Here is a 19,407-nt window from a genome sequence, read left to right on the forward strand (position 1 = left end):
GCTTATTAGAATGGGTAACGATGTGTATTAAAGCATAAAGCTAACGTTTTTGCCTTCTTATTACAACATGCCCCGTTTGTTTCAGGCTGCCTTTGATACTGGTTGGGAACAAATCTGATCTAGTGGAGTACAGTAGTATGGAGACCATCCTTCCTATTATGAACCAGTACACCGAAATAGAAACCTGTGTGGAGGTAAGCCTGATGGGGTGTGGAAATTTACTGTTGGCGAATTCTCACGAAACTGAGGTTGGGAATAGGAGGCGGGGGAGATGTGGGATGGAATAAATTTCTTGCTGTTTGAGGAGTCATGTAAACCAAATAAAACAGAGAACTTGAAGTTGGCCTCTGAGCTCTTTGTGGTTATTGGCCATCTTGTGATATCCACTAAGAAAAATGCAATTTTTCATTTTCTTCAAAGAATCTTATTACCTTATATTGATAGCTTTAAAATTGTTTTTTTAGCTCTCATAATTGCTTTCAGAGTGTAAAATTTTAAACTTTTTTTTTTAGTGTTCAGCAAAAAACCTGAAGAACATATCAGAGCTCTTTTATTATGCACAGAAAGCTGTTCTTCATCCTACAGGGCCCTTGTACTGCCCAGAGGAGAAAGAGGTAAACCCCTTTACCCCCCAGTGTGTGTTAGTAGGGGCTGGAATGTATAGGTAGTAACTCTTAAGTATTGTTGTAAACTTCTGAAATTTAAATTTATTGCTTATCATTACTTACATTTTCTAGATACTTTTCTTCAAAGATATTCACATTAAGTACTCAGAAAAGTATTCCAGATCAAGTGCTACTTCAGGAAATGACATTAAAACAAACAGGAGAACCCTGGTTTTGCTCAGTGGTTAGAGTGTCGACCCGTGGACCGAAGGGCCGAGGGTTCGATTCCTGGTCAAGGGCACGTTTTGATTTGCGTTTTCCTGATGGTTAATGATATTGTTCAGTTTTTCAAGTGGTATTGGCCATTTGTATACCTTCTTTGGAGGAATGTCTATTTAAGTCTTTTGCCTGTTTCTTGAGATATTTGCCTTTTTACTGTTTGAAGTTTTTAAGAAATATAAAGTTGTAGATTTTTTTCAGGAAAAGTGTATAGTATAGGTAAGTGGTTAGCTGACTTTGACCCATGGCCAAATTTGGCCTGCCACTTGTATTTTGTATAGCCTATGAGCTAAGAATGCATTTTACATTTTTAAATGATCACACACCAAAAAAAAAAATCAAAAGGAGTGATAGTTTTTCATATGAGAAAATTATATGACATTTAGAAGTCATCATTCACAAATAAAGTTTTATTGCAATGCAGCCATGCTCATTCCTTTATGCTTGTCTGCGGCTGCTTTCCTGCCACAAAGGCAAAGGTGAGTAGCTGCAGCAGAGCTCGTGTGCGGGGCTCATTCACTCCTCAGTGCTGCTGGGCGCTCTGCTCATCGCACTGACACAGCTGTACCTCGCCAGTATTTCAGTGCCACGTGTATCGCTGTACTGTGACGTTGTATTTTGTTACCAGTGCTTTACCTATCATGTCAAAACAAGAAAAGGGAAAAGCTGATTTTTAGTTGGCAAAGCAGTTACGTATGTTCTAAGCTCAAATTACAATTCCAGCATCGAGTTGTTTTTTTGGACTTCAGTGCAAGTGCAAAGGAAATTTACATGTTTCATACTCCATTTGACTATGCCGTTGAAGAGCTTCCACCCAGCCTTCAGTTGGAGCTCATCAACCTGCTATGTACATGCTAACAGGCGAAAATCAAGAAAAGAATCCAATATAATTCTATAAACGCTTTCCAAGCAGTGAATGTGCCCAGTTCACATTATATATTATATAGATATGTGTCAGTATTGGCAGTATATGACTGCAAAAAGACATATTTCAAAGACAAAATATGTAAAATCTTACAGATCAGTGTTAACAGATAAACATTTGCAATCAATTTTTATGATAGGGAACACTAATTTTGAACCCTAATTTAGCAAAATGTTAACTGTCTAAGAAGACTTTCATTCTTCTTGTAATAGACCTGTATAGCAAATTTATACTCATTTACTATTATATTTTTAATTTCATCAATGAAACTTTGTGGAAACTTGATTCTCTTGCTATATAAGTACCTCCATGACATTCTTGGTTTTGCCTGTTGATTATTTGCTTTGTGGACCTTTACAGAAAAAGTGCTGACCTCTGGTATAAGTAATTAATCTGAGTTATCCCTTAATCTGACCCTGATTTACTTTTCCTTAATCCTGGTTTACTGTTCCTTAATTGGCATGCTTCTTTCTAATTTACTCTTAATCCAGAATTTCGCAAATTCGCCTCAAAGTAGGCGTACTTGTTAAAAACACAAATTGCATTCTGACTCAGCCAGGTGCTGTATCTTATGGTCAAGGAAATTTGGGAAACGGTCTCATACTACAGATTTGCCTCTGAGGCCTTAGCCTAGTGATACATTAAATCGCCTCCAGTAGTTTGTTCTCAGTTCTTTAATTGCTGCTTTTTTTCTTAGGCCTATTATTAGCTCTGCTAATCCTCCCCCCCTCCGAAATCCCTATCCCCTGAATAAAATACCACCATCTGTTATTCATGTCGTAGGTGGACCTGCTTGAAGTAAAATCTGCAACTTTAGAGACTGTTCCTTGTTTTACACAAGAACAAGCTTTGAGTCTAGGCTTATACCAGAAACTTTTATTTAAACAACATTAATAAGCTTTTAACACAGATTGGAATCATGGAAAAGGTCACATTAAAAATTAAAACCTGGACGTGGCCATTGTGGCTTAGTTGGTTGAGCGTAGTCCTGTGCACCAAAAGGTTGCCCTTTCCATTCCCGGTCAGGGCACATACCTGGGTTTCGGGCTCGATCCCCAGTACGGGGTGTGCAGGAGGCAGATGATTGATGTTTCTATCTCACATTGATGTTTTTATCTCTCTTTCTCTCTCTCCCTCTCTCCAAAATCAATACAAAAATTAAATAAATGTAGCTTTTTATAATATGAGGAAAAACTGCTTGCACAAAATAAAGTTATTTTTAAGTTCTGTTTTTTATTTCTTTCTAGCTATTGCTACTTTTTGAAACATTTAGGTTATTATATAACACTTTTAAAAGGAGAGGAAATAACCTGTAACAATGTACTCTTTATTTATTAACCTTGAATATCTAGTATTAGGATCACATTAATAGAAGCAATATCTTACCATTCTTTATTTTTTAAAAATTCACCCATAATTGTAGATGTTATATGTGATTGTCCATTTAGTATTCTTTTATAAAGGAATCTCTATTCAGTGCTTTCTAACTGTTTGACTCTTTTTTTTCTCAGTTCTTTCTAATCTCTTTATATCTTAGGTTTTATCTTTTTCTCACTATATCAAAGTGCTCTCTTAGAGATCCCTTTTAAAACGAAAAGGATTGTGTATGTTTGGGAAAATAACTTTCCTATTTTTCAAAGAATATATTTTCTGCAGTTGAGGGTAGTGTGTGTGTGTGAGAGAGAGAGAGAGAGAGAGTGTGTTTGCATTTGAATTTGATAGCATAACCAGATCTCATCATTACTGTCTGCTCTGGATAGCCGCATCACTGAAGTTAATAAGTACACATTTCCTCACCTTGCCATATAGTTTCTGTGATTCAGATATGTCCGTAAGAGATCTACTTCCAAGTCTACACAGTGTTCAGAGATCTTCCTGAAAATTTTATTTTCTCAAAATTGTTGACAGGGATTATCCTATAGCAGTTATACAAATTAGAAGCTTGTGGGTCTTATTTTAAAAAGTCAAATGTTCTATTCATTATAAATCCTAAAATAGGGTGGAATGGGTCATTGGGGAGAAAAAGGGACATCTGTAATATTTTAAACAGAAATAAAATTAAAAAAAAAAAAAAAATCCTAAAATAGCCCGGCCGGGCGTGGCTCAGTAGTTGAGCATAGACCTGGGATCCAGGAGATCTCGATTCCTGATCAGAGCACATGCCCTGGTTGTGGGCTCGATCAATGACTCTCTCATCATTGATGTTTCAACTCTCTCTCCCTCTCCCTTCCTCACTCTGAAATCAATAAAGATATATTTTAAAATAAAAATAAATAAATAATCCTAAAACAAGTATTATGAAGTTGTCAAAATATATTTCCAGCTGCATTACTTACAAAAGTTTTAGAGTCGCCAAGGCAGGATTCTTTTTTTAATGTGAGTAATTTCATCTGATAATAGAAAGTAGTGAAAGGCTTTTACACTTACCAGTCAGGGCTGTTTTGCCATCTGCTTGCAAATAAGCACGTTTTATGTCCCAGCTTTGACAAACACACACAAGTGACAGATCAAAACATTTAGCCCCATTCTGCTACCAGGAGGTTGATGGTCAGAAATTAGCAGTTATTATTCCTCAATAAAGCTGAATTTTTTTTAAAAAAATGAGAAGTCGGGAAGGAAAGCCCTAAGTAGTTTTATAGATCCACTGAAATGCTTTATTAAATGTGGGAGGGCATAAATAAATATTTCTTCATATGGCTGGAAGAATGAATCTTCTCTAATGATGGCATTCTTTTTTGCCTGTCCTTGGAGGATTTGTGGTCAGAGGGGAGAGTTTGACCATTCCAAATATTGGTCCTCATTTACTTAAAAAGGTTTGAGTATAAAAGTAAATGGCTTTGCTTTAGTTCACTTTTCGTGTTGGTTGTGTTTGATGTTACGTATTTGACAAAGAACAATCAGAATTATTCTTAGCCTTATGAAAACCATATTTAAAAATCCCAACTATTTTAATTCAAACAGTTGTTTTATTTCTCAATGATTTATAGATGAAACCAGCCTGTATAAAAGCCCTTACTCGTATATTTAAAATATCTGATCAAGACAACGATGGCACCCTCAATGATGCTGAGCTGAACTTCTTTCAGGTAGCCCTCTTTTTCTGATATTTGCATATCTTGGTGTTTTGTTTTTTCGGTGGGGCGGTGGAGCTGAGGAAAGCTGTAAGAATTTATTAGCTTAAACAATGATATGTTAGTAAACTTGAGTCTCTTTCATGTAAAACTGTCTTTCACATCAAGCTATTTAAGTCTTTGCCTAGGGTCTAAAATTCTCTTATACATAGGAATCAAGGAGACTCTGGTAGTGTTATTTCATGGTACACAGTGGGTGTATTAAGGATGACTCAAAGTCTGAACTCTGAATTATTTTTTTTCTTGGTTTTGTATAACATAGCTTCACAAAGAGCCTGTGTTTTAGAAATGTGATGGGGAGCATAGGGAAAGTTTCTTTCCTCCTAAGTATTTCATGTTTCACATAAATAATATAAGGCAGAGGCTATCCTAATTTAGAATTTGTTTCTTTTGATTGCAACTCATTGATTTAATATTTCTTTGTAGATTAATGTTTTTATATATTATCTGGTTTTAATGCTGATTTTTAATGTTTTTTTGCTAGAGAATTTGTTTCAACACTCCTTTAGCTCCTCAGGCTCTGGAAGATGTCAAGAATGTAGTCAGAAAACATATAAGTGATGGCGTGGCTGACAGTGGATTGACACTGAAAGGTGGGTGAATGATGTTTTTCCTCCTTTTGAACTTAATAGTTTCAAAATTTGGCATAAGGTGAAGGTCTTTCTAGCATTATTTATACTTTTAAGAAATGTTTGTCTTTACTCATATGCCTAAAATCTAACTTGGATATGTAGGAGTTGGAAGAGACAGGCAGTTTAGTGGGGATAGTTATCTTTACTGTCAGCATAAATTAGAGGTGGGGAAATTGGTTGGTTCTCAGGAATGCAGAGGTCCATCAGAAGGAAAAAGGATTTCTGGAACAAATTATGAATTGTTCTGACTCATAAGCTTCCTTGAAGTAGAAATTGGTTTTAGGGAAAACATTTTGTCTGTCAGTCAGGCTTACCAAGTACATGTTCCCTGTAGATGTGTGCTGGAACCACAGTAAAGTACGAAATGAAACTGAAAACCAGAAACTTTCATTATAAAACACCAAGACCTATAAAACAATTTCCTTTGTTTTTATTGTATAACTTCCGTTTCCTTGGGATATGTTTTTGGCCCTTTTGCCCAGTGCCATCTCTCACTGACCTGGGTGTCTGTGTGAAATGACTCTGAAATCAGCTCTGTTTTCATTGAGACATTTGTGAATTTTGTTTTGATTTGACCTTCTAATCAGCAAAACTAGCAAGCGCAGGCTCGGGAGTGTAGCGCCTGCCATTACGTTACGTGCTTTTCTCCCATGTGACTTTGTGTCCTTTCTCGCATCAGCTGTATTTACTGATTCATTTTATTTCAGGTTTTCTTTTTTTACATACGCTTTTTATCCAGAGAGGGAGACATGAAACTACTTGGACCGTGCTTCGACGGTTTGGTTACGGTGATGATCTGGATTTGGCGCCTGAGTATTTGTTCCCCTTGTATGTACCTTTGGCTTTCTCGTTGATTTCACTTGCTAAGTACTTTAAAAGTTTTATTTAGCACATAGGTAGGTAGGCTTTGGGGTACTCAGGAATAATTTAGATTTATAGAGAGGTTTATACCAGGGTTTCTCAACCTCAGCTCTATTGACATTTTGGCCTGGATAATTCTTTGCTGTAGAGTCTGTCCTGTGCATTATAGGATGCTTAGCACATCCTTAGATGCCAGTAACACCTCCTCCCCCATCTGTGACGACCAGAAATGTCTAGCATCTCTAGAAATCACCAGATGTTCCCTCAGGAGTGAAATCATCCCCAGTGGAGAGTCACCGATTTATAGAATGACTCAGACTTTTCTTTTTCTTACGGAGAACACAAGTATTTTTTAAAAATGCATTTTACTGATGAAGATAAAAGATGCTAGGCAAACTGTGTTTGAAGTCAAGAGATGAGGAGTATATTGGTTAGCTTTTTTTTTTTTTTTCCATTGGTCCTTCCTCCTTCCTAAGGTTTATAGCCTGTTCTTAGCTCAGGATAAAATAAGTATTTTTCCTAAACAACCAGCCTATTTGTGGTTATTTTCCTTTAGATAACGCTATGTTTACATTCTGTTTGTTTAAAAATGGGCCCAGTGTCACCCAGAAACAGGAGACTGCCTTGCTGTAGGATGCCGCCCCTGTGCAGGGAAGTGACGCCCCAAGGCCTGGCTTCAAGGCTTCGGCCTTTCTTTACTTCTTCAGCAGCATGTCATCTTCATGCTGTCCTTTCTCATTTTAGCACAGCACTCCTAGATATCTCTGTAAGGGTTCAGGAAGACTGTTGTTTTTCTCTTCCCCCATCATTGAGGAAACAAAGTTCTTTCTGGTTGGGTTCCTGGTCCATTAATCAGTTCTGACTTGAAACCCCTCTCGTCAAAGTTATTAAATCTTGGCTCAAGTAATTTTCCGGGTTTTTCAATAAATCTGTATTGAATGAATGAATGAATCTCCCCCAGGACCTTTTTGTCAAGTTCTTTCCTGTGCCACTTACGTGGGTAGATAAATTCTACAAGGGGCTGCTTATTGCTTTCCTGAGTATGACAGAGATGAAACCCTACCTCTTACGGCTTTATGGCTTACACTGTTACCTCTTTCTATTTCTTTATGTTCTCTGCCTTGAATTTTCTGCAAAATAGCCTCTTAGAACCACCACTTGAATCTTTCTAGCTTTTTTATTAAACTCTCCTCCTCTGTCCTTCACTCTGTTGCTAGATTAATAGACATACAAATACAGATTTGGCCATGGCACTTCCCTTCAAGACAGGATAAAGCCCAAGCTTCTTAACATGGTACATGAGGTCATTCATGATCTGCTCATGCTCACTCTCTGCCTTCATTCTAGAAGCAAACACGAAACTATTTATAGTCCACCAATCATGTTTTCTACTCAAGGCTTTTGCCCACGGTATTTTCACTCTCCTTCCCCCTCCCCTTAACCTAATTAATGCCTTTTATCCTTCAAGTCTCAATTCAGGTGACAGTGTCTTATAGCAGTGCTGACACCTTCCCACCCCCAGGCCAGAGATGTTCCATTTCATGTGGGCTCCTGGAGAATCTTTAGCTCATCCATACTCGGTACTTGGCTCATTGTGTTGAGATAGTGAGGTTATCTGTTTGTAGTCCATCTCCCACTTGAATGTGGTTTCTTGGAGGGAGGAAGCCTGTCTTGTTTTTGTGTCCCTAGTACTTAGCTCAGTGCATTTGGACTAAATTTAGGGTGGGTCCAAAAGGTCAAATCAGGCAGAAATAACATCTCTTTACATCATTTTGAATTCATTACAATGTTTACATACTTTACAATTTGTTTATATAGAAGGAACAACCCGTTATGGTATAGTCAGTATTATTTGTAAAATATTTTATTTCAACCTGCCCTTCAGATATTTAAGAACACTTTACATATCAACTCTGAATGAGCATTATTTTGACCCCTGAGGACTGCCATGCCACTCTAGTGACTTTCCTGGGAAAGTCTAAATGGCCCCAGCAAAGATGTTTTGTTAATGGTGTTATCACACAAAAAGACTTGTTGCAGTTTTATATTCATTCTTAAATTAAATTTTAATATTTGATTAATAATTTGTTTTACTCTTACATTTTTTCATCAACAGGCTAAAAATACCTCCTGATTGCACTACTGAATTAAATCATCATGCATATTTGTTTCTCCAAAGCACCTTTGACAAGCATGATTTGGTAAGCTCTTAGCTGTAATTTTGCATGATAAAATATTTTTCAATGAGTGATTTAACTCTGTTCCCTTAGCTATGGGGTCCTCATGTCACACAGCCAAAAATTACTTAAACTCTCTTAAGTTAAACTAGCAAAAATGCTTCCTTTTATTTATTTACTTGTATTGTTTTCTGAAGGTGAAAAAGTCTAGAAAAACTAGACTTTCTCTAGATGAAAAGTCTAGTTTCTATAGATTCTTCCATAAGTTTTCATATATACATGTAAGAAATTTTCTTGATAACATGTAAAATTTCTTTTCATGTGTTAGTTTTTAGAAGCATAGCTTTACTAGACTAGAGGGCTTTTGTGTTTAGGAATTATTTTCTTAGCTTTCTAAACTTTATGCATACTTCCTTGTGTATCTTCAGGATAGAGACTGTGCTTTGTCACCTGATGAGCTTAAAGATTTGTTTAAAGTTTTCCCTTACATACCTTGGGGACCAGATGTGAATAACACAGTTTGTACAAATGAAAGAGGCTGGATAACCTACCAGGGATTTCTTTCCCAGTGGACGTGAGTATAGAGCTCACCTGCTTCCTTTAGAATTACCACTAGTTTAAAATTATGGTGTAGCACATTCATCATTTTGTAAGTTTTTCAGATTTTATGGAGTGTTTTAATCATAGTAAGAAGGATTCGTAGTGCTGTTATCCCTCAGGTGAACTTTAGTGTTCTATAAATTTATCAGGAAGGGATCTGTTTGCTTTTGAATGATGTTCAGGGGAACAGTAATAAGTCTTACATCAAAAGTGAACTAAACTTTAATCCTTTTTTGATTAAGGGAATTGGAAACATCATTATTGCACAATTCATCATTACTATTGCACCTTCAGAATATGAGGAGAGCATATTTTACTTGTCACTGAAGACTAAATTTAAGGTTTTTGTTGTTGTTTGTTTTTAATGCACTCCTAGTGAGTGTTTGTCTACAGTCTGGGTACAGCCTGGGTGATATTGTATCTAGGGTGCTAAGGAAATCCTGTGGTTGTGTATGATGACATAATTACTTTAGTATTGGTGAGATTAACTTTCTTAACACCAGAACCTATTTTTTTTTCAAATCATAAAAAGGCTAACTAATTTCAAGTACCTTTCAGTTATTTTTGCTCCTTTAACAAACCTTTTCACATTTAATTATCATTAAATTCTCAACTAGCCAGTATTTGCAGTATACTCTGTAACTTGGGAAGTAATTATATTTAAAAAATCCCTGCTTTAGATTTTACCAGCAGCTCACTGCTCACCTATGTGGCCTTGCTCTGTCTGGGCAGGTGGAATAGATGCAGGAATCCCCCACATCTTACATTCCCCTCCCTTCTGTGCCTTAAGAATGGCACTGTAGGAAAAACCACGGTAGGGCACATGGGAAATTAAAGCAGTCTGACAAAACTTATCTGGATCTGGTGCTAAAATTATTTGAGCTGTTGGAATTTTTTTTCTATAAATGTTCATTGAGGAACTTTTCACATTTTAAACTCTTCTGTTTCCTAGGCTCACAACCTATTTAGATGTACAGCGGTGCCTAGAGTATTTGGGCTACTTAGGCTATTCAATATTGACTGAACAAGAGTCTCAAGCTTCAGCCATTACAGGTAGCTATCTAAATACTAATTAGTAAAAAAACTAGAAAAAATTTTAAGATTCAACTTTCATATGTAAAAAGAGTGAACATAAATATATATTTGCTAGTCTTCTATATCTACACTCTTATTTGTTTTCCCTGTGATTTGATGCTTTCTTTTGAGTTGAGATTGTTTGCTTTTATTATTTATAGAAAAAGGAAGAGCAGAGATTTTACTTCTAGTTTATTCCTGAGGGTACCCCAGTGATGAAAATCAGGGAGAGCCACAGACATTAAAATATCATTTGTCTAGTGTTTTAATTTTATTCGAACATTAAAAACAATGCATATTAACACATGATCCTAATATTGAACTGACTGTACATCTCTCATGTTTGTAATCATTTTTCACATAAATTTTTCACGGATCTTGTTATTCTTGCCAGGCAGTGTCTTCCACTTAAAACCCATAGGCATGGAAATAACACATTAGGGAACTGACATTTAAAGTCTTTCTTATATCTTAATTGGTTGGGGGAAAGTGCCGTATTTTACAGGAAACCCCAGCACAAGAAGACAACCAATCATAAACTGACAGAGCAAGGACCCTTTAACCAATTAGTATTTTAGTTCATCATCTAAGAGTAGGGAACCAATTGCTAGCCAGCATGAGGTTTATTTCGTGCAACAAAATACTGTGGACATTTTTCTGTATCACTAAATAGACTTTTATATGTCTTTAATGCTAATAATGTGTCATCATATGGATGTTCTACACCTTAACCCATAACTATTGTGTGTTATCATTTTCAGTTTTTTGCCTCTGGTGAGCTTTGTTGTAGTTGAATCTTTAGCTGCAGCTTAAGGAGGCCTCTTTCCCTCAGGAAGAGATGCCCCATTGCTCTGGCCTGCCTCTTTCTCAGATTTACATTAGAAAGGCCAGTTAACCCCAAAGTGCATATCCCTTTACCATTTATAGATCCAAAGGAGTGCAGATTTGAGAGAGCGTCTTTTAGTTTGTAACTTGTTATGACAATAACTTATCACAGAAAAAAAATAGGTGAGACATAATGTTGGCTATGTTTATTGTAATTTTAATTCAGTTTTAGGATATGATTTTCCTTATGAAAATGCAGTACTTATTTTACGATTAAATAAATTTCATTTGGTTACTAGCCAACTTTCAGAAATGCATCTTTTCCACTGAGGCCCTTCTATATTATATTTAGTACTTTATTTCACATATAGCTTGACTGTTGTACAATGTGTTTATTGATAAAAGTGATAAGTAGCAATACTCTTTTGCAGAAGAAAGTAAAATGGAGGCTCAGTGAGTCTAAGTGGTACATAATTAGTTTTTTTTCTTTTTAGTAACAAGAGATAAAAAGATAGACCTTCAGAAAAAACAGACTCAAAGAAATGTGTTCAGATGTAATGTAATTGGGATGAAAAACTGTGGGAAAAGTGGAGTTCTTCAGGCTCTTCTTGGAAGAAACTTAATGGTGAGAAGTTCAGAAATTACAATTTTATCCGACAAATATTTATAGTCACAAGTGTGCATAATTTTTTTTTATAGCCATTAATCTTTCTAGATGATTACTAGAACTCAGTGACCTGTGTATATTAGTAAAGTACAATCTAAAGTGCAATAATAGCCTTAGCCAGTTTGGCTCACTGGTTAAAATGTCAGCCTATGGACTGAAGGGTCCCGGGTTCGATTCCAGCCAAGGGGGCATGTATGTCAGTTGCAGGCCCCATCCCTGCATGTGGGAGGCAACCAATTGATGTGTCTCTCTCACATCAGTGTTTCTCTCTCTGTATCTCTCTCTCTCTCTCTCTCTCTCTTCCACTCTTTCTGAAAAGCAATGGAAAAAATATCCTTGGGTAAGGATAAAAAATAAATAAAAATAAAATAAAGTGTAACAGTAATCCTGTTGAACTGGCTTTATCTTTGTTTATTTGTTTTCAGTATACTTTCTTTTTTATTGCATTTATTGGGGTGACATTGGTTAATAAAATTACATAGGCTTCAGCTGTACAGTTCTACATATATCTGTATATTATATTGTAATGTGTTCACTCTATCTTGTTTTGATGTTAGCTATCATTTGTCTTTTTTAAAAAAATATATCTTTATTGATTTCAGAGAGGAAGGGAGAGGGCAAGAAAGAGAGAGAGAAACACCAATGATGAGAGAGTCATTGATCGGCTGCCTCCTGCACCCTCCCGACTGGGAGCCCACAACCCGGGCATGTGCCCTGACCGGGAATTGAACCTCGATCTGGATTCCAGGTCGATGCTCAACTGCTGAGCCATGCCAGCTGGGCTGTCTTCTTTTTTTAAAATTTATCTTTATTGTTAAAAGTATTATGGATGCCCCTTTTTTCCTCCTATTCACCCTCTCTTCCCCGCTCCTGCCTCCTCCCCAGGCTTTCAGTGGTCATTTGTCTTTTTTTTAAAACCAGTGTTTAGCTGAGGATTGAGTGAACACATATGTGAGAGCCCTAACAGTGCTTGGCATGAAGTAAATATACAGTAAATACTTCGAATTGAATCCTGAAATAGAATTCTGACTACTGCTTTGAGTAAGGAGATGGACGTACTTCCTGATGAGTCTCGTATCAGCTGAAATTGTAGTATAATGAGAACTGCCAGCAGGCGGCTCTGGAGTGCAATTTCAATAATATTGTTTACTTCCTTTTCAGCTACTGCTTTCACTTTGTGCTGAGCAAATGCATCTTTTGTCTTAGACCTTAAGAACTAAGAAACAAAGTCAATACCCCCTTTGTACTGATAAATAATACATAGTGTAGGAAGAAGGCCCTTTTATTTATGACAGACCCATGTGTATACATATTGACAACTAGTTACTGTAATGTCTTACTGTAGATATTTGGTTGTTTTCAGAGGCAGAAGAAAATTCGTGATGATCATAAATCCTACTATGCGATTAACACTGTTTATGTGTATGGACAAGAGAAATACTTGTTGGTAAGAAGTTCTCTGGCATATAAAGATTATTACTTATTAGGTATATTTTTAAGAGACTCTTTGAAAACTAATTGGGTTTAATTTAATGGTTATATATAGAACTTCTGTGTGATTTTTTTCCCCCCACTTGGTTTATTCATTGGAATTAATTTTAATTCCCTTGATATGCATGGTGATTACATGGGTATACCTATAAGTAAAAATTCATCTGTGTGCTTAATTGTATGTTATACTACAATAAGAAAGTAAAAAAAAAATTAATTCCTCTTTACTTTTTCTTGCACTTTTATTTTAAAAAATTATCCTCTACCATTAATTACAAATTAATATGAAAACCTTAATGCAGGTGCTTGATAGTGTATCGATAATCTGAATCGAGTTTTATCTATTAGGGAAAGAGTATAGTTAACAAATGTGTGAGCCTAAAGAAAAAAAAAAGAATGGAAGAAGGGTGTAACTGAAAAGATACTATGAAATGCAGTGGAAAGAGAGTTTATGTTCTGTTTTGACCCAGTCACATTTCATTTTGACCCCTGGTCCACCATTGATTAGCTGTGTTACCTCAGGCAAGTGGCTTACTGTATCTGAGCCTGAGTTTCTTATTAAGATAGCTAATATTCTCGTATAAACAAACAATAGGTACTAGAAAAAGTTTTTTCCCTGTCTTTTTCTTTTTTGGAAGTAATTTATCCTGCCAAATGATAACGTGAATCTTATACATATTTTACTCTTTGTGATAAAAGTTCTTTGTCAGTTTCTTATTAAACCTTATTTATCTCCCGTTCTTTCCCTGTAAGTCTAGTTCTACTTACAGTGTACTCAGTAAACACTGCTGTTAGTTTTCCCGTTCTAGTCTTACACTGTTTTTTGTGAATCAGCGTCTCTCTTGCCTGAATGTCCGAGTGTGTTGTTTGGAACCTGTTGAGTCACTTCTCACTACACTTCCCTTTCTTCTCAACAGAGAGGCACTACCTTATAGAGCTCGGTACTTGTTGGATCATTGAAATATCACAGATAAGATGTTTCTTTAGAAGTGTTTGGTTAACATGGGAAAGTGTAGGCACTCAAGCAGAAGAAGACCGTGGTGCAAAGGGCTCTTTGCTTTTTGGTTTTTGACTGGTGGGGGAGATCAGGCTGTGTGGTAGGATGGAAATGGACTTGGAATCATATCTGTGATGAAATTTTGGCCTCATGAGATTTGTTGGGTGTGTTATCTTAGGCAGTTGACTGAATCCCTTTAGCCCTGTCTTCTTATGTTTCGAATGTAGGGAATGCAGGGAGAGGGCCTGCCCGGCACACTTTAGTCGCTCAGTAAACAGTAACTTCTGTAGACCTTAATCACCATTTTTAATTCACAAAATCGGAAGCTACGTGTGTATCTGCACTTCCTACTTCTAAAAATGGTCTGAAAATGTATGCCTAACTAGTATTTTTTAATTAGGAAGTTAGGTTAAACAAGTAGTAAAACATTATGACTTTAATTCCATGCTGGTATTCTGACATTTATGTTTGTCATTATCTTTTGCTTTTTACAAGTTGCATGATATCTCAGAGTCGGAATTTCTGACTGAGGCGGAGATCATTTGTGATGTCGTATGCCTGGTATATGATGTCAGTAACCCCAAATCCTTTGAATACTGTGCCAGGATTTTTAAGGTTTGTTGCTCTTTTGGTCTATAACTAAGTTTAACTTTATATGGAGTTTAATGGAATTGCAGTGTGGTATTTTCTAATCAAGAAAATCATTTATGGAGCTTTTAAAAAAATACTTACACCTGTGTCCTGTCCCTAAAGGTTCTGGTTTTATTCTGAGTTGGTAAGGTTCCAGACATCTGTGTTTTTAAAAACATTTTTTCCATACATGACTCTGATTTGCATTCCTGGTTAAGAACCTCTGTATTAATGGAAGTTCTTAGCTGTTAGGAATGCACATGGGTTGTAGTTGGCAGCTACATCAAGGATAATAGTAGAACAAGGGGGAAAACCAGAGGCTTGAAAAGTTATTAGTCACTTTAAGATTATCAACAAGATTCCATTGGAGTTACCAAATTAAGATAAAATAATCCAGCTGACTATTAAGCATCCATTAAAATGGTTTTGAATCCTGAAAACATGAGAGATTCAGTATTGTATATTTTTAAATGTTTATATCTAGCATGACTGCAACTATATAAACATGTGGTATATAAATACATATGCTTAAGGACTAAAGGTAATATGAAAATAGTGTGCTTTTGGATAGAGGAATTTAAGTGGATTTCTTTTTTTTTCCTTCAAAATATCATGTCTTTTTAATAATTTTTTTTTTCAAATGTAATGAATCTAAAGAAGCATTATAGGCTATATTGTTCCCAGCATTAGAAAAGTGGCCCTAATCTTACTATGAGACTGACCTGGACCACTATTGGTGCTTTGCCTATCCAGAGAAAAATTTTAGTACACATTTAATTAAACAGTAATTTTTGAACTTGTCATCAGATTTTGATTTTATTTTTTTATTCTATAGCAACACTTTATGGACAGCAGAATACCTTGCTTAATCATAGCTGCAAAGTCAGACCTGCATGAAGTTAAACAAGAATATAGCATCTCACCTGCTGATTTCTGCAGGAAACACAAAATGCCTCCACCACAAGCCTTCACTTGCAATACTGCTGATGCACCCAGTAAAGATATCTTTGTTAAACTGACCACAATGGCCATGTACCCGTAAGTACTTGCTCTACCATCATTGTCATGTTGCATGGTTCATTACAACATTGCATATTGCATGCCATTATTAGCCATGAGGGTGGGACCTTTGTCCTGTAGAAGTTGTTCAGCAACAGAAAGAGACTTTGTAATGAGAAGGTACAAATTTGAGTAAATGCAAGTTTGGTTTGGGTGCCATAATAAAATTATATAAACAGCACTTCTGACAGTATTTGTATATTTTTGAGCAGGTTGTAACTATCCTAATAGGATAGTACAATAAAACTCAGCTCTCTACCCAGCATTTAAAAAACAAACAAACAGTCTAACTGCAATAAAATGGGGTTGGCATATGTTCCTTTATGCTTATAAGGCATTTCCATATGAGCAAAAAGTTCATTTTTATATTTTTCTGTTGATTAATTGAGCTTGAGTGTGTGAAGGATTCTAAAATCTTTTATGAATTTAAATTATGGGTGTGTTTGAGTTCAGGATATAATGTCTTTTTTAAGTGCTGTAAAAAGTAGTTGTAATTGGAATTCCTGCTATATAAATGTTTTACATTGTGTTATGCCACAACTTTTATGTACATTTATTGTATATGTATCTATACATGCATATGCAGAGCACATAACTGTGGTCATCTCATAGTTTACTGCCTTAAAATTGCATGGTTCTTAATGGCATTCTCCTTGAGCACTGTGTATAAATTCTGTTTTGTAACAAGATAGTTTTTCAGGCAGTGCGTTTCTCAGGACTTTATAGTTTATTCTGTTTAAAATTGTGTTATTCTCTAAATTATTATTCTTATGAAAACTGCAGTATGAAATAGAGTAATCAAACATTGCTCTAAACAAGTTTTTCAGAAAGTTGTTAGTTTGTTACAGATTTTTCAAGTCAGAGTTAACTTTACTGCTATTCCATTAACTAATTAATACTTTTGAAAAACTGCAGTAAACCCTTGAAATTCTATTTATGTTGGAAAACAAGTCATTTCTATTACTATTAGATAAGCACAGCCTTATTTATGTTTTACCTTTGCTTTAAAACTCTCGTGTATGTATCTACAGAGAGGATCATTACAGAGACAGACTCTCCCGAGACATGGGCAGCACTGATAGAATAGAGAATTTGAGAAAAATCTGGGTCTTTCTAAAAACTGCTTTGTAAGTTACTTTTTCTTTATGGCTTCTGTGGGATTTTGTTGACATTTTCTTATAGATGAGCAAATCTCCTTTCTTACCATAATTAACATTTAGTAGTTATCCAGAAACGCACTGCTTGGTCAGGCTACTGCCTAACTGTATATTATGATGTCTTTTTTTTACTGTGTAAATGCACTATTTTAATCTTGTAAATAACTGCAACTGTGTTTTTAGATCAGCATCTTTAAAACATTTTACTGTAATTTGTGTGTGTGTATGTGTGTGTGTGTATATGATAAATGTACATACTTGGACACTTGTTTATATGGTTAATCCCAAACTCCTTCTCATGAAGCATCTCCCTGTTGCTAAGCATACTTTGCATCCCTCCTTTTTGGTGGGTGGAGCCTGTGTATGTTCAACAGTCAGATACAATTTATAAAAACAGATGGATTCCAGTATGACAGCTGGCAGTGACTTAGTAGCAGTGATATGTTCATCATCACAAGTCAAGTTTTAAAAAGGAATGTCTTGAGCCTATAAGAGTTTTTTAAAATAAATTAATCCTTGTTTTTCTTCATGTTGGGAATTAGGCATTATTGGGATGCTGCTAATCTCCACAACCATGCCACTTGTGCGCTGTGGTCTCACCAGATCTCACAAGCTAAGCCGAGTCAGATTGGGCCAGTCCTTTGACTGAGAAGCTGTTAAAAAAATGTTCAGGTGTTACAGGAAGTGATGGCACTGATTCATCATCAGGTGGCGCTCTTCTGAGGGGGTTCTGCGCCAGTACCTCCTCAGGGGTGGGGTGGTACCTTTGTATGTCTGAGTGGCTCTGACCACTGAGCAGTCACTGGAGACCCCCAACTTTGGTTGCTAGGGCGGAGGTGAAACGGGTTGTCCCATGTGCCTGTACCAACTAGTGCAACTCCACTCAACCAGAAAGGAGTCAGAAAGCCTCCCTAAATTTCGTATCTAATACCAATTGGATCGTTGTTGATTTTTACATCCTACCCAGAGTTTCCTACTATCATACGTAGCTGCTGTGTTTTAGTAGCAGATGAAATTTACCCTGTTTTGTTCAAGATGGAGCCCTTTGATTTCCTTTGGGAACCAAGGTGCTCGCTAATTTAAAGACGATGTTGTTCATATCTCCTCAGCGTTGAATATACTCGTCTTTGGATTGTTATGCGTGTATTTCACTCTTCTCCTTCCTGGTTTTCAGGCATGTGTGTATGCTGAGGGAGGAAGAGGAGGAGCAGGGAGTGGTTATTTAAATGTTAGCAGACTTTGTCCATTTGGTGGGTGCTATGGCTTACTCAGTTTTTCTTTTTATTAATTTAGACGAGGGTGCCATCTATTGCTGTGCATATTTATTCCACTAAAACTCTTGTAATAATAATTCCATCCCCCTTGTCCTTAGATCTTCTGCAGGGAGGGAGGCGGGAGCTGTGATGGTTCATGATATTTTTGGTATATGTGGAATTCTGCACAACTTTAGCATGCCCCACACTATCCCTCTCCTTAGTGTTGCTTATGCCTAAATTTTTTTTTTAAGTTGGCACACCCTGACTTGTGCCATATTTGTAAGTAAGAACTCAACTCCTGTCCTTCTGTGTGTTTTCGCAGCCATGCCCGGTTACGCTGTATGTGCACCTGCAACAGGTGTACATTTTGCATCTGTCAGAACTTCCTCAACTCAGACTTGCTGCAATCTGTAAAGAACAAAATCTTCACTGCAGTTCTTAACAGGTTCTTAACTTTATTTACTGGGTACCAGGCATTCTGTTAAAATACAAAAGAGAAAAGTGGATAACTATTTATTACACTGATACTTACAAAGACAACGAGCTGACTGATGCCCAGCTATCTCACCATGGTGACAGTGTTTAGATCTTGAGTCATTCTTAGTAACGTCTTTAAATTAATAGATATATTTAGGGGACTGTAAGATTTTAGTTTTTTCATTAAGGAATTTAAAGTATTTTTCATTTTAGAGGATAATATATAAGGAGATTAAAATCTTTTGGCTGAGAGTTGTAGAAGTAGATTAGGACATTCATAGTAAGGAAAACACACGTTGACCCCAAATGTTATAATGTATTTAGGTTACATTAACATAATACAACTTCTTAAACCCATACCAATGTGAAGAATATCTTGGGTTTGAACAAATTATCTATTATAAGTACCTGGAATGTTTATTTGAAAGAGTACGGCTTATGGAAATAAGGCTAATAACCAACCTTAAGGATTCAGAGGAACGTGGAAAAGAAAAATCTGTAGCACTAGTTTTTGAGGTCTTCACAGTTGAGTCCAAAACGTGACATATGCCTAGAAAGTAATAT

At 36.2% G+C, this 19,407-nt stretch overlaps 1 protein-coding gene across 6 annotated transcripts in view; it reads left to right on the forward strand.

The window, feature by feature from the left end:
- The window catches only part of RHOT1 (ras homolog family member T1), a 52,394-nt gene that overhangs the window by 21,575 nt on the left and 11,412 nt on the right, over positions 1-19,407 (forward strand). For 3 of the 6 annotated variants that reach the window (XR_015715858.1, XM_087826038.1, XM_087826034.1), the window contains exons 7-20: positions 86-194; positions 513-614; positions 4,797-4,895; positions 5,425-5,533; positions 6,280-6,400; positions 8,550-8,634; positions 9,039-9,184; positions 10,163-10,263; positions 11,604-11,734; positions 13,140-13,223; positions 14,760-14,879; positions 15,730-15,932; positions 16,985-17,080; positions 18,689-18,811. Coding sequence is in view for 5 of the 6 variants with exons in the window: in XM_087826038.1 (XP_087682164.1) it covers positions 86-194; positions 513-614; positions 4,797-4,895; positions 5,425-5,533; positions 6,280-6,400; positions 8,550-8,634; positions 9,039-9,184; positions 10,163-10,263; positions 11,604-11,734; positions 13,140-13,223; positions 14,760-14,879; positions 15,730-15,932; positions 16,985-17,080; positions 18,689-18,811 (1,629 nt within the window). In the remaining variant the exon portion in view is untranslated. The remainder of the gene's footprint in view (positions 1-85; positions 195-512; positions 615-4,796; positions 4,896-5,424; positions 5,534-6,279; positions 6,401-8,549; positions 8,635-9,038; positions 9,185-10,162; positions 10,264-11,603; positions 11,735-13,139; positions 13,224-14,759; positions 14,880-15,729; positions 15,933-16,984; positions 17,081-18,688; positions 18,812-19,407) is intronic. The other 3 variants (XM_087826036.1, XM_087826035.1, XM_087826037.1) reach the window with 3 other exon arrangements.

This window comes from Miniopterus natalensis, chromosome 17 (genome assembly GCF_054644295.1).
Source record: "Miniopterus natalensis isolate mMinNat1 chromosome 17, mMinNat1.hap1, whole genome shotgun sequence".
NCBI classification, from domain to species: domain Eukaryota; kingdom Metazoa; phylum Chordata; class Mammalia; order Chiroptera; family Miniopteridae; genus Miniopterus; species Miniopterus natalensis.